The 13,028-nt window shown below is 34.2% G+C and overlaps 2 protein-coding genes across 3 annotated transcripts; both read left to right on the forward strand.

Moving 5' to 3' along the window:
- Nucleotides 1–48: 48 nt before the first annotated feature.
- LOC109187846 lies at nt 49–3,254 on the forward strand. Its single transcript, XM_019338206.1, has 2 exons — nt 49–1,044; nt 1,128–3,254. The coding sequence occupies exon 1, from the start codon at nt 96–98 to the stop codon at nt 804–806; it is 711 nt and encodes a 236-aa protein (XP_019193751.1). The 5' UTR covers nt 49–95; the 3' UTR covers nt 807–1,044; nt 1,128–3,254.
- An 822-nt stretch (nt 3,255–4,076) lies between these two features.
- LOC109187843 (transcription factor bHLH68-like) lies at nt 4,077–9,242 on the forward strand. 2 transcript variants are annotated; one of them, XM_019338200.1, is made up of 7 exons: nt 4,077–4,608; nt 5,029–5,527; nt 5,622–5,702; nt 6,007–6,072; nt 7,205–7,270; nt 7,446–7,515; nt 8,789–9,242. In XM_019338200.1, exons 1-7 carry the CDS (start codon nt 4,400–4,402, stop codon nt 8,926–8,928), a joined length of 1,131 nt encoding a protein of 376 aa, XP_019193745.1. In that variant the 5' UTR covers nt 4,077–4,399; the 3' UTR covers nt 8,929–9,242. The 2 variants fall into 2 exon arrangements, with proteins under 2 accessions (XP_019193745.1, XP_019193744.1); XM_019338199.1 differs by having other exon boundaries at nt 7,446–7,511; nt 8,779–9,242.
- The last annotated feature ends 3,786 nt before the right edge of the window (nt 9,243–13,028 follow it).

The raw sequence follows: 13,028 nt of genomic DNA on the forward strand, positions 1-13,028 counted from the left end.
TCTCTTCTCCACACTAAAAAGGGCGTTTCAGTAAATTCAGAATATAAATACACTTTATCAGTTTATCCTCTTCTAGCGTCGATATTGCAGTGGTCATGGCAGCCTCGCTGGGCTCAAGTCTCAACTTCATCTCGTATCCACCGTCAACAACTGCCCACCCGGTGACCTCCGCCGCTTCTAGAAGCTACATTCCGGTGCGATGTGGCGCCGGATCACGGAGCAACCGAGGGCCGCTCTACAAAGGCCGAATTCTGAGCACAGAGGCGATCCAAGCCATCCAAGCTCTGAAGCGGGCGCAGAGAACCAACCCCTCGGAAATCGACTCTAGTATTTCTTCTACAATTTCCCGCCTCCTTAAGCCGGACCTACTGGCCGCCTACAAAGAGCTTCTCCGTCAAGAGCACTGCGATTTGGCTCTCAGAGTCTTCTCCGCCCTTAGACTGGAATACGACTCGCCGGACTTGAATCTGTACGCCGACATGGCTGCCACTTTGGCTAGGAACGGATTCACAGAAGAAATCGACCGTTTGATTTGCGATTTGGAAAGTGAAGGTGCGATCCAGCTTGACGGTTCCAATTCCAAGGGGCTGGTTAAGTTAGTGAAGGCGTTGATTGCAGCTGGGAGGGCGGAATCTACGGCCAGGGTTTACCGGCTGATGAAGAGGAGCGGCGCTGAAGTTGATGATTATCTGGCTATCGTGTTGAGTAAGGGATTGCGGCGGTTTGGGATGAAGGAGGAAGCTGATGAGGTTGATATGGAATTACACAGGTTGTCTCGGGGCATTCTGGACAAACAACAAGTTTAGACATTACTGCAGTTTGCTTATACCCAGGAAGAAAACCAGAAATTAGTCTAATTGTGTAAACGCTTTTATATATATCAATTAAAGAAGAACCAATTACTCTTGACTCTGAGAGTATTTTTTTCTAAGTCTTACGTTGGTGCACAATGTTCCAATTATTATTCTATAAGTGAAAGATGCTTGGGTTACTCCATACCCAGCATTACTCCATCTCTGGCAATCTCTCACTCCACCTCACCAGGTACTATTCCTCCTCTTCCATTTCTTCTGTTAATCTTTTTGTTCTCAGGTTTATTTATCATGTTTTTTTTTGTCCGTATTAAGGTAAGATTGACTATAAAGAATCGGGATGTGCTTTTGAAGGACTAAAACAAAAACTAGGCATCAAGGAATTCAATTGTAGTTGTATCTTTTTCATTATGTTTGGACTGTGTGCAGAGTTCAATAATATTTTGGATTGGATGAAGCAGCAAAATGTAAAAGAGCCAATTACTAGACTTTGTTATAGTACAAAGGTTGTCTGATAGCAAAATGTGCCGAACTTAATGCAATCTTCTTGACCAGGAACCTCATAAGTCATAATCAAATGATATTGAAAGGAAATAAATCATCTTTGCGGTAGCAGGGCAGTCTGAGTTATGCTCTTTGTGAACTTTGAAGTGCTATATCATCATGCTTGAACTAACTGCAAATTATGTGCACTTGACCACTACACCATGTCAACCTTCATTTTTTCTCCCTTCCAAAGTGTTTAAATTTGTTTATTATCAACTTCTACGAAGTTCTGTTGTTTCATTCCCAACTGCAGTTATGATTTTCTTTATGATGAATTCTTTCCCCTTAGTAGTCATCAATCCCAATTGCAATATCCAGAATTAATCAGGTTGACATAGTTGGGCTTGACATTGAAATGTCAGTCATGTTAAATAGTTGGTTATGGTCGTGTCTCTAATGAAGGTACTTATGACGCTCTTTGTTTTTTGATTGGATAAAGTATTGTCTCATGCAGTAGTGGAACTTAAGAAGTCTTCACTATGCTTTTAATTTGTTCTCTTTTTTCCTTCGTTGGCATTAGCCAGGAATGTTATTTCAATATGAGGCAGAATTTGATGTTTTCCTTGAGTTTCTCATGTGGTTCTTCACTTGTTCTCCATCTGGGTTGATAAGCCTACTTCTGGAAATGGTTTAATGAATTTGCATAGAGATGAGTGAAAAAGGTAAGAACTTCACAGAGTTCTCTGCTTGACGCTGTTTATGGTAATACAAACTTAGTATCTTTAATTATTTATGTGAGATACCTCTGGTAATATATGTTTTAATTGCAGTAATTAATAAGTCCTGTTATACTGATTCAGACACAGCATATATGTTTCTGGTGACAATTATATATAATTCAGGCATTCTCTCCTCTAAAGACTATTTTGACATTCAGGAAATGTCACTCTTGCTTCTTTCCCTGCTAAACTCATCCTACACAAAGACTTTCTTGATCCATTCTCTCAAAGGAGAAATCTTCAAATTCTGCAGTTGATGAGGCTGTATGCCATCTGTCTGGCAGTCCAAGAATTCCATTTGTAGCTATGCTTTGTCAGTATAGATACACAACATATTTATTTATCATGTCAGCTATGCATCTTTTTTTTTTTTTTTTTTTTGGTAAATGTCCATATAGCATTGCATAGAAGAATTTCATTTAAATTTTTTTAAAAAAATCTAGGCCATAATAGGTTCCAATGGTAAATTACTTCTGGAGACTCGTTGATAAATGTGAAACTGAATGGGAAGGAAAATTAAATAGAAGATTTTGATAAAGACTTCCATTATGAGCTTCTTCTCTTTTTTGGAGCTGTGATAAAGATAGGTCTTAAGGACTGAGAATTTATTTCTCTTTTGCTTTGTCTAAAGGAAAGTGGACTCCTAATCCTCTGTATTCATTTTACTTAATCAGATATGCATGTAATTTAGGTTGTTTCACTTAGTTGTTATTGTCACAGGCACTGTACTTGGCAGTTCCTTAGTATTCTTCTGTCTATTAACTTACATGCTGGTTTGGGACCTGAGTTGAAACCTATTTGACATGCTTAATAATGTTGTTGAAAACTAATTTTTCTGAGAGAATTGTGTCTGAACCGTTAACGGGATTCAACCATTGACAGGTACCATCACTGCTTGCAGGGACTTCATCAAACAGTGAATGAAAGGCGAGTTGAGGGTGAAGATACCATATTGAAGTTGCCCAAAAGAAAGAAAAAAAAAAACACCGCATTTCTCTCACAAATCGCAATCAAGAATTCAAGATTCTTTTTATAAAGCATCTCTTCCTCTTTACTAAACATTCATCTTTTGCAAACTTTACATGCACTGTTGGATGTAGCTTTATCTTTAGATGTCATTCATAATCTATTTCGACTTTTCTCAGATATTATAGAAGTCAATTGATATTTGATACCACTATTCTGGTCCAATATAATTCATAGCTCCGAGTGGTCCTCCTTGGTTTTTTGTTTGATTGTATAGCTAAGGATCCTTGAGGAATATGATGAAGAGATGTGCGTGTTATACTCTCTTTCCTAGCTGCACTTTTTTATTTTCACAAAAATCACCACTCTTTTTTGCTGCTTTAATTTTCTTCAACTACAATTTTGTGATATCAAATGCTACTGCCATCTTTACCACCACTACATACAACTATTTCTACTGCTATCAATGTTTATCAACATAAGAAATTATTAAGCGTTTGTTACGTATCAACATCAGAAATGAAGGGTTTGTTACTATTATCGATGTTGATCAACATAAGAAAATCAACAACAGTAGAGTGGACGGAAAGGTCACCACCACCACGGTGACGAAGTTCTATCCATCTATAGATGGACGGAAAGTTTGTCAGGTTGGTCAGATATGTTGAGCAGAGAGACGATAAATGTCTTCTCGAAATCTCATTTTTTTTTCCCAGCAGATACAGCACAACACCACATACAATAGTGCAAGTGCAGAGTAGAGTGATGGGATACATAATAAACAATAAGAATGATATAATGAATAATATAGTGAAGGTGCAGAAGGCATTGGTGTTTCGGACGCTCCGGAGGCAGAAGTCCCCACCAACCTATTGTGCCCCACTTTAGATAAAGCTAAATTAAAGCAGGGAAAAAATGAATAAAAATAATAATTTAAAAAAAAAAAAAAAAGAGAAAAAGAAGAAGGAAAGAAGGGAAAGTGATGGAGGAAAAAACAGAAGAAAAAGATAATAAAAGCTTATAAAAATGAAGCCCGCAAGTAAGAAAGACTACTACTACTGCATAGTTGAGAGGGACATAAATTGTACTATTGTTTCTGAGAAAAGCAAACACTCGGATCCTATGAAAGCTTGGGGAAAGCCTCGTTTGGGTGCTCTTTCAGGGAAAGAAGTAAACTGATTTAATTTGTAGCTGAAAGAGCAAAAAGCTTAAAAGAGGAGGAGAAAAGGGTTTTGTTTCTTGTGTATATTTGATGCCATATTTTGGATTCTGGAAAGAGGTTCATTCTAGAGATTGATATGATGATGATGATGATGATGATGGAGTTTGAGTTCTTTCCGGCCTGGGTGATATGATATGATGGCCGGAAACCCTACTAACTGGTGGAGCATGATGGCGAATGCCGGCACTGTGCACCCACCGCACCACCACTCCTCCTCCTCCTCCTCTCCTTCTTATCAGCTCTCGCCGCCGTCCTCGTCGTCCCACCATTTCTATGCACCTTCCGATTCCATGCCGGAAAACCCAGCCCAGGATTTTCCACGCTCATGGAGCCAACTCCTCCTGTAACTCTCTCTCTCTCTCTCTGTCTGCCTCTTTTTCAGAAAGCCCTAGTTGTCTGTGTAGCTTTACTTTGAAGTTCACACACACACAGTTACTATTGGAAACCGACAACCTCAACAGTTCATCTCAAAAGAAACGCTAGCTCATCAAATTAAAGATTAAGGTTGTTTAGTTTAATTAATACAATTTTATGCTGAGATTGCCATTAAAATTAAAACTTTTGTAATTCCCTTTATCCAGGTTTCACCTGCCTGCCTGCCTGCATACATTACAGTTTAATTTGGTGTATATATGTGTGAAACATGAATACTACGTACTGTATATATAGGCCGGTAGCTACATAGTATGAATATTGAATGTGTATTATTAATGGAAATTGATGTTTTTTGGTTTAATGTTTGTGTTTTTGTGCATCCATGAAGGGGCGGTGCTGAAAACGAAAAGTTTGGTATGAGTCCTTTTCAGTACAAGAGAATGGTGCAGGAGACTTGGGAAGATCAAATCATCAATGGGAATAATAATAATAATAATAATAACCCATCATCATCATCATCTTCCACAGCTCCTGTTGTTGATGTAATTAAGCATGAAGATCATTTCCCTCAAATCGGACACCTGTACGGACACAACCACCATCCTCCTCCTCCTCTTCTTCCTCTCGTGCTAGAAAACGATCATCATCATCAGTATTTCCAGCAAACTGCCGCCGCTGCGGCGGCGGCGCCGCCCAGGCCGCTTCCTCACCATCATCACCACCAAGAATTTGCTTCTTCTTCTTCTTCGCCGCGCTCTTGCGTCACGACGGCGTTCAGGGACAGCGCCGGCAACAACAACAACAACAACAACGTTCTCATCTTCTCCGGTCACCGCAGTTGCCCTAAGCCCCCGGAGGCCATCGTCAACACTCACCATTCCTCCCAGGTAATCTAAAATTAAGAAAAAATTCAAAATGGATTATATAATTTGTTTGAAAATGATGGAATTGAAGTAGGAATTGAATGTTTTGCTTTGACAGTGTAACAGCACAAGCACTAGTAGTGGAGGGGCACCCAAGAAGGCTAGGGTTCATCAATCTTCAACCCAATCATCTCTAAAGGTTTCACCATCTCCGATCCATCTCTAAATTTAATTTTTGTGTCCATTTAATTCGTCTCATTTTACGTCTTCAATTTGCATTTGCTCTAATCTAGCTCTACATATGTTGATCTGCATGTTCACATTAAAGGGACACTGAAAATGTTGGGTATCAATTTATGAAGGAATTTTTACAGTGATGATGACGTAAAGTTGTACATATATATATTTTTATTAGTAACGGAGGAATGAATTGAAGGAATAAATTTTATGAATTACAAAATTATATGAAATTTAGCTAATTATATTGAATTGATTTGAAGCAGGTGAGGAAAGAGAAGCTTGGGGATAGAATAACAGCTCTTCACCAACTTGTTTCCCCATTTGGAAAGGTGAATTTACCTTCCTATTTTCTTCTTTTAGTGCCTTGCAGCAGTTTGGGTATATTCATTGCTCACCCCATAATTTCTACATATATACTCCATCTCATCAACTAATTAAGAGAAAAAGAAAGTCGATCTAGAAAGATGTAGTTGAGTGGGTAGAACATGCATGACTCTTGTACTAAAAGGTTATTAAGAGTTTAATTTTTGCTAATATTCTCTTGATTGAGTATGTCGTATCAGGTCATCATCATGCATGGTACGATTTATCTCGTTCCCTCGTTATCCTAAAAAAACGATTAAAAAAAAGAGGAAATACATGATCAATGTATTGAAATCAGACTAACTTAATCATTGAAATGTCATAGGAGAGTTTATCTTAGTTGGGATGAGGTTTAGAAAAATGGGTAAGTTAATACTTTCTTTGTTGACTCTAAGTGTCACCTTTTTTATTACTACGTAGTTACATTAGCAGTTCATTTACAAGTTACTCTAAATTATTAGGTTAGTAAGTTAATATTTCAAACAAAACAAAACACACACACATACATGAGAATTTGTCTATACAAGTTAGCTTAGTGTCATAACTTCTTGGGATAAAGACCTATTGAGATGAGTCTTCCTTGAAAGACAATTTTTTTAAGAGCGTTATTGCATAAGTGTTTATAATGAGACTGGACGGTATGAGAATATCAAGATAGATGATAGAGTTAGAGATGAAAAGGCATATATAAAAAGATTTATAATATTATAAAGATCTCATCTATATCCTTAACCAAAGGTCAAAGGTTCTATCATTAGCTTTGAGTATGGAACAACTTTAAATCTTCAGGTCAGCTGTTCCATTCAAAAGAAGTGTTTACAATTCAGCGAGGGATTAGTCTTCTTCGGTACACAAAAAAATAATATTATAAAGAAGAAACCGATAAAAATTCCTTTTGCTTTAACTTTAGTAATCCGCACAAAGTCAGAAACGTAACCCATCAAGGGCAAGGGCTGTCTGCTTGCTTGCTGCTTCAAAGTTGAAACATCAAAGAAATGAAATGAAAAAAATGAAGAAATTTAAAGAAAGAATAGACTTTAGGTGGTGAACATTCATGACTTTGAGGGCAATGGCATGTTTGATGTTTCTCTTTTGCAGACTGACACGGCCTCCGTCTTGTCAGAAGCTATTGGCTACATCAGATTCCTCCACACTCAAATTCAGGTCTCATCTCCATTCCTTTTTTACTTTATTAATTAATTCCCATTTTATTTCTCATAATAAAAACCTTATTCCCTGACCATTTCAGAAAATAATAATAATAATTTTTTAAAAAAATTAAAAAGAAATTTTTTTCTTCTTTATTTATAACAGCAGAGCTGTGACTACTGTTATGCAGGCATTAAGCTCCCCATACTTGGGCAATGCATCAGCAGGAAGCATGGCGCACACTCACCAACAATCTGTAAGTTTTTTATTTTTATTTTTATTCTATTTAATAATAATAATAATTTCTGCACTTTTCACACTTTCCGATGCAGCACCAAAGATTCATTTTCACTAAGCTAGTTTTGAGGAATAATGGGTGGCTATGATAATTCACTCATAATAATCATATCTGCTTTCTTATATATATGTGGTGGGAATATAAAAGCGTATATTCTTAAAGCTAGCCACTTACTTTTTAATGATGTTGGGGATACCCACATTTGAATTTAGCAACCTTTTCCTTTAAGGTTGACCCTTAAATTTTTTTTTTTTTAAATATTAAATGTTACTTGTTTTAAAAATTATGATTCAAGATATTAAAGAAGAGTTAATTTTAGAAATAGTCTTCTGACTTTAGTTCTAATTTTGTTCTTCGACTATATAATTGATCAATTTTAATCACACCTAGTATTGATTTTTGTTTGATTTTAGTTTGTCACATGATTTTCCTTCTTAGAGGCTAGAGTTGAGACGTTAAAAATGAGGGTAAAGTGATAAAATCATATGTGGTGTGTATGGCTATGTTAACTGTGTATGGTTTGCTTATTATCAAAACCGTTGATTTTACTACTTTATCTTTATTTTTGACATTTTTAGAATGAAAAATCAAACACTGAATTAAAATCGAGCAAAAATTAATTCTTAAGAATTTAAATTAGTCGATATGATTTTATGCTTCGAAAGAAGTGGTTAAATGAGTCGAGCTAGTATAATTCTCGCACATTCAATACTCTCTTAGTCAAGTTTGTCACACATGGTTATTTTGTTCGTCTATTGTATAGTTGCGAATTTTTCTCGTAAAATGTGAAGTGTGTGGATTGATACACGTGCGCATGAGTAATAATAGCATTAGAGTAATTGGTTAATAATTATATGGTGAGTAGAAGAAAAAGCATAGTTTAATTTTGGAATAGTCATCCAACCCAATGCAACTTGCTTTATTGGATCCCTCAATCCCCTAAAGTAAAACTATGATATATTAATATGAGTATGATGATGATGCCACCTTTACTTTGCTTTGCACGCATTTTGTACAGCGCACACACATGCTATATTCACCAAACTTGGTTCTTTGGACTAATAATTTATATTATACCATCTTCTTTGGTGGGTTGCACTGTTATTCTTCTAATATCATATTAAAATATGTCCCAACATTTTTCTACAATCAGCTATCAACTAGTCGTTAATTTACTAAACATTTTTTTACAATCACCTAATGAGTGAAAACTGTGAAATGGCAGGAAGCTGCAGCGGAAAAAGGAGGAGGGGATTTGAGGAGTAGAGGGTTGTGCTTGGTTCCATTGTCATGCACCGATCAACATGTGGGTGTGGGAAGCGACATTAATGGAGGAGCTGAGTACTGGGCTCCCGCTCTCGGCGGAGGCTTTTAACATCATCATCACTCTAATTATATTCGAGCATGCATAATGCATGCATGCATGCATGAACTGCAGCGAATTGAAGCTACCAGCTCGTCCCCATCATCGGATCAGATCATCATACATATATGTATATCATCATTTGATGAATATATATATAATGATGATCACTATATCATACATTATTAATTAATCTTGCTTAGCTTATCAATTCTCTGCTTAATCAGTTGGTTCATTTTAACAGTATTTTTGGAAAAGTTTACATATTGGAAAAGAAGTAATAATTGGAGACACAGTACTACAGCTGTGGGCAGTGGTCTCATCAATCTCCTTTGTCTTTCATCATTCTTAAGAATTATACCATGAAAATGAAAATGGTCAAACCCACTTTTTGGGTGCTGTTTTCGCAATCCTTACGCGATGTGCACATCATACTACATATATATATATATATAGGATCATTAACTCATCGGGGAAAGTATTGAGCGTGGGATTCGAAATAGGAAAATTCCCAAACTGGGATACCAATCAGGGAAAGTGCCTTTCCCTTAGGCGAAATTGATGTTTTGTAATTTCGCCTAAGTGTTTGGCAACATAAACATTAACGTATTTATAAAGCTATATACCGTATTAATTTAGTAATTGTGTATAATAATGCCGTGTTAACTGTATTAATTTAGTAATTTTGTATAATAATGCCGTATTAATTTTGTTCTCTTGTATAATAATGTTGTGTTGTTAATTAAATATTTAAATATAAAATTGTCGTGATATTTAGTAAAAAATTTATGAGTAGACAATAATACAAGTAAAAATAATAATTAAAAGTGAAACATAGGTACAATATAATAAAATCATCGAAACGTGTAACAGGATTATTATTATACGTCTAAAGTGTAAAGTTCACCATAGACATGGTCATTAATGAAATATTTAACCGACCATGGATAAATATTTTCAACATGACATGCACCAATGACCAACAGTAGAACACTGTTGTCCTCCAAACTGAATAAAACGACATCGTCTTCGGTTGTATTAATATTAAAATGTGTTGTTATTTCTTCCCACTGTTCTGTGAAAAAAGTTAACGATGTGTCAAAATATAGGTCTAGCTTTCATGTTGAGATCTTGATAATTAATTTCTCTACTGCAATATTTTTTTGTTTAACAACATCAATCACAATAGCTAAATTATTTGAGGAGTTTGCATCAATTATTTATTCGTCCTTCTACTAATTAACATCAAATCAACAAAATAATCGAACACCTTAATTTATTTAACGTTTATTCTGCCTTTTTTTTTTTTCTAAAAAAATTGTAATACGATCGTTCAAACGTAAATACGTTAATTTAAACCTATAAATACATTGTTTTATAAGTAAATACGTTGATTTTTAAGTAAATACGACGTTAATACGTAAATACTGCACAAATGCGGTGGTTCAATGTATATCAAAAATAGACATGGAAATTGTCTTTCCCTTAGGCGACATACCAAAAGTACAATTTCGCATAAGGGAAAAACAATTTCCCTCTTTTGTATCCCATGTTAGACATTTCTTTTTCAGGGAAACCATGTTCAAATTCTTCCTCACCGGCAAAATGACCCTATATATATATATATATATATATATATATATATATATATATATATATATATATATGACTATATGAGAGTATTTAACTACCAATATCACCCAAAAATAAAAAAAAAAGTACGTCAGTTCGATAATCAATACCCATAACTGATAGTTATATGTAGGGGTGTCATATATATAATATCTTAATTCTTAGGCAATGTGTAGATCTAACTATCTAAGAATACGTAGAAGGGGAGAAATCCAATAATTCAATAATCCTTCGCCAATTCTTAGGGGGGTGTATTCAATCATGACTTTTGTAGAGTTTTAAAGACTTTTAAAATGATAGATTTTAATAAACTTTGATTGACTTTCATAGAGTCGTTCAAAACTTTTTAAAACTTTATAAGACTCTATAAAAGTCTATATAAAAAACATTCATAGACTTTTATCAACTTTTTATTTTAAAAAGTCTACAAAAGTCATTGAAATTCTAAATTGAATACATCCTTACAAACTTTCAATGATTTTGATTCTTATCATTTACAATTTTCTTACAAAACATTTATAATATATCATAAAATTCTTCTTATTATATAGTTCTTCCCTCACATGAACATTCTCAACATTATTATTTTTATCCATAGTATACTGAGACTTATATGCTAATTATTTATATATATTATTAATAAACATAAAAAAAACTATTTCATTAGAAATTCATAACAATATTGAACAATAAAATTTATAATAAAAGACTTGATCAAATAAAATATTTAAAAATATAATTACAAATTGCATAAAATAAAAAAATAAAATATAATATTAATAATATATATATATATATATATATATATATATATATATATATATATATACTTGATATATTGCTAGGCATCACGCAAAGAGCTATTATTTGTAATAGCAATTTGAGATTGCAAACAACAACAAGGTGCTACTGTTTGCAATCCTAAATTGTTGTTGCGAACAGTAATTCGCTATTCGTAGTAACCTGTTGTTAATATATATATATATATATATATATATATATATATATATATATATATATATATATATTACGAATATAAACATAAAAAGAATAAAAATCAAAATATATAAGTATTTATATGAATACTATGAAACATATACTAAAATTTGACGATTAAAAATTTACTTTGTTCATGTATTTAGGGAGAATTAGAGAAAGTTAGGGATAAAAAATTCATAGAAAAAAATAAAAATTGATATAAACAAGCAATAATGAAGTAAAAAAATATTATTTCAAATTTTTAGATGAAGATTCTAAAGTGTAGGAGAGAGATAAAAATTGGTAGAGTTTAGGTATGAGGAAAATATAGGATAATGAAGAAAAAAATAATTTCATTGAATTTAGATAGGTTTATATAGTTTAAATAGGGAGAAAAAATAGAGTTTAAATAGAGAGAGAAAACATTCAAAGTTGTTAGAGAGAAAATTTGAAATCTTGGGGTTGATGGTCGGATTTCAACTATTTATATTTGAGAAGGAAAAGTCTACAAAAGTCTTAAAATTAAAAAGTCTACAAAAGTTCATAACTTTTTGAATACCACATAACTTTTAAAGACTCTTTAAAAGTCTTAATCGAATACCACACGACTTTTAAAGACTCTTTAAAAATCTTGATTGAATACCGCCTGACTTTTAAAGACTCTCTAAAAGTTTGAATTGAATACCTCCAAACTTTTAAAGTTCATAAAAGTCTTTAAAACTCTATGAAAGTCATGATTGAATACACCCCCCTTAATTTAATAATTCCTACAGTACGTAGTTCTTCGGTTCTCCCGTCACCATCCGCCTCCAACTCTATCAAATAATTACTAAAACTAAATCATCAATTCATACATATTTATGAATTACTAAATCGCCTCCAAGTCTAGCAAACATACATATTTATATATGTGTTATACACAGACGGGAATTGTAGAGGGAAAATCTGAAGCCGAGAGAGAAATCGAGTGTGCTGTTGAACCCGTGATTTGATCACCCGTCTACAGTTCTGTTGAACGCGCGGTATCGATCCGGGTGATTTGGGCGAGATTTATGGATTTTATGGAGGTTTCCGGTGCCATATTTCAAGCGGTTTTAACATGTTTATATACTATTTAATATTTTTTTTTTAATTTAAGTAATGGCCCGCGGGCCAACCCGCGAGACCCGCAAACCCGCAGGCTTCGCGGGCCGGCCCGCCAAAGTCCGCCAAATAAAAAGCCCGCAGTGGGGCGGGCCGGCCCGTATTGACACCCCTAGTTATATGCTCAACATGTCCCTCATGTGTGTGAGCCACTTATCTTTGATGTGCTCCAAACAACACATGTAATGACTCTATTACTAAATTAATTAAAGTATATGTTACATTTCAACTAAAAATCTAAGCTGATAGTTGGATTGCACATTTATGTTTATATATTATAGGCTCAACAAATAGTATTGGGTATAACTAAACAAAAATATTAGATGTACTTTCAAAACCATACTCCCAATTTGTACTCC

This window comes from Ipomoea nil, unplaced genomic scaffold (genome assembly GCF_001879475.1).
Source record: "Ipomoea nil cultivar Tokyo-kokei standard unplaced genomic scaffold, Asagao_1.1 scaffold1421, whole genome shotgun sequence".
In the NCBI taxonomy this organism is placed as follows: Eukaryota; Viridiplantae; Streptophyta; class Magnoliopsida; order Solanales; family Convolvulaceae; genus Ipomoea; species Ipomoea nil.

What these genes read in the sequence shown, in the direction of transcription:
- LOC109187843 (XM_019338199.1), top strand. Translation starts at nt 4,400, where the DNA reads ATGATGGCCGGAAACCCTACTAACTGGTGGAGCATGATGGCGAATGCC. An exon ending in ACACTCACCATTCCTCCCAG is followed by an intron (nt 5,528 to 5,621) that starts GTAATCTAAAAT and finishes TTGCTTTGACAG; the next exon opens with TGTAACAGCACAAGCACTAG. An exon ending in CAACCCAATCATCTCTAAAG is followed by an intron (nt 5,703 to 6,006) that starts GTTTCACCATCT and finishes GATTTGAAGCAG; the next exon opens with GTGAGGAAAGAGAAGCTTGG.
- LOC109187846 (XM_019338206.1), top strand. Translation starts at nt 96, where the DNA reads ATGGCAGCCTCGCTGGGCTCAAGTCTCAACTTCATCTCGTATCCACCG.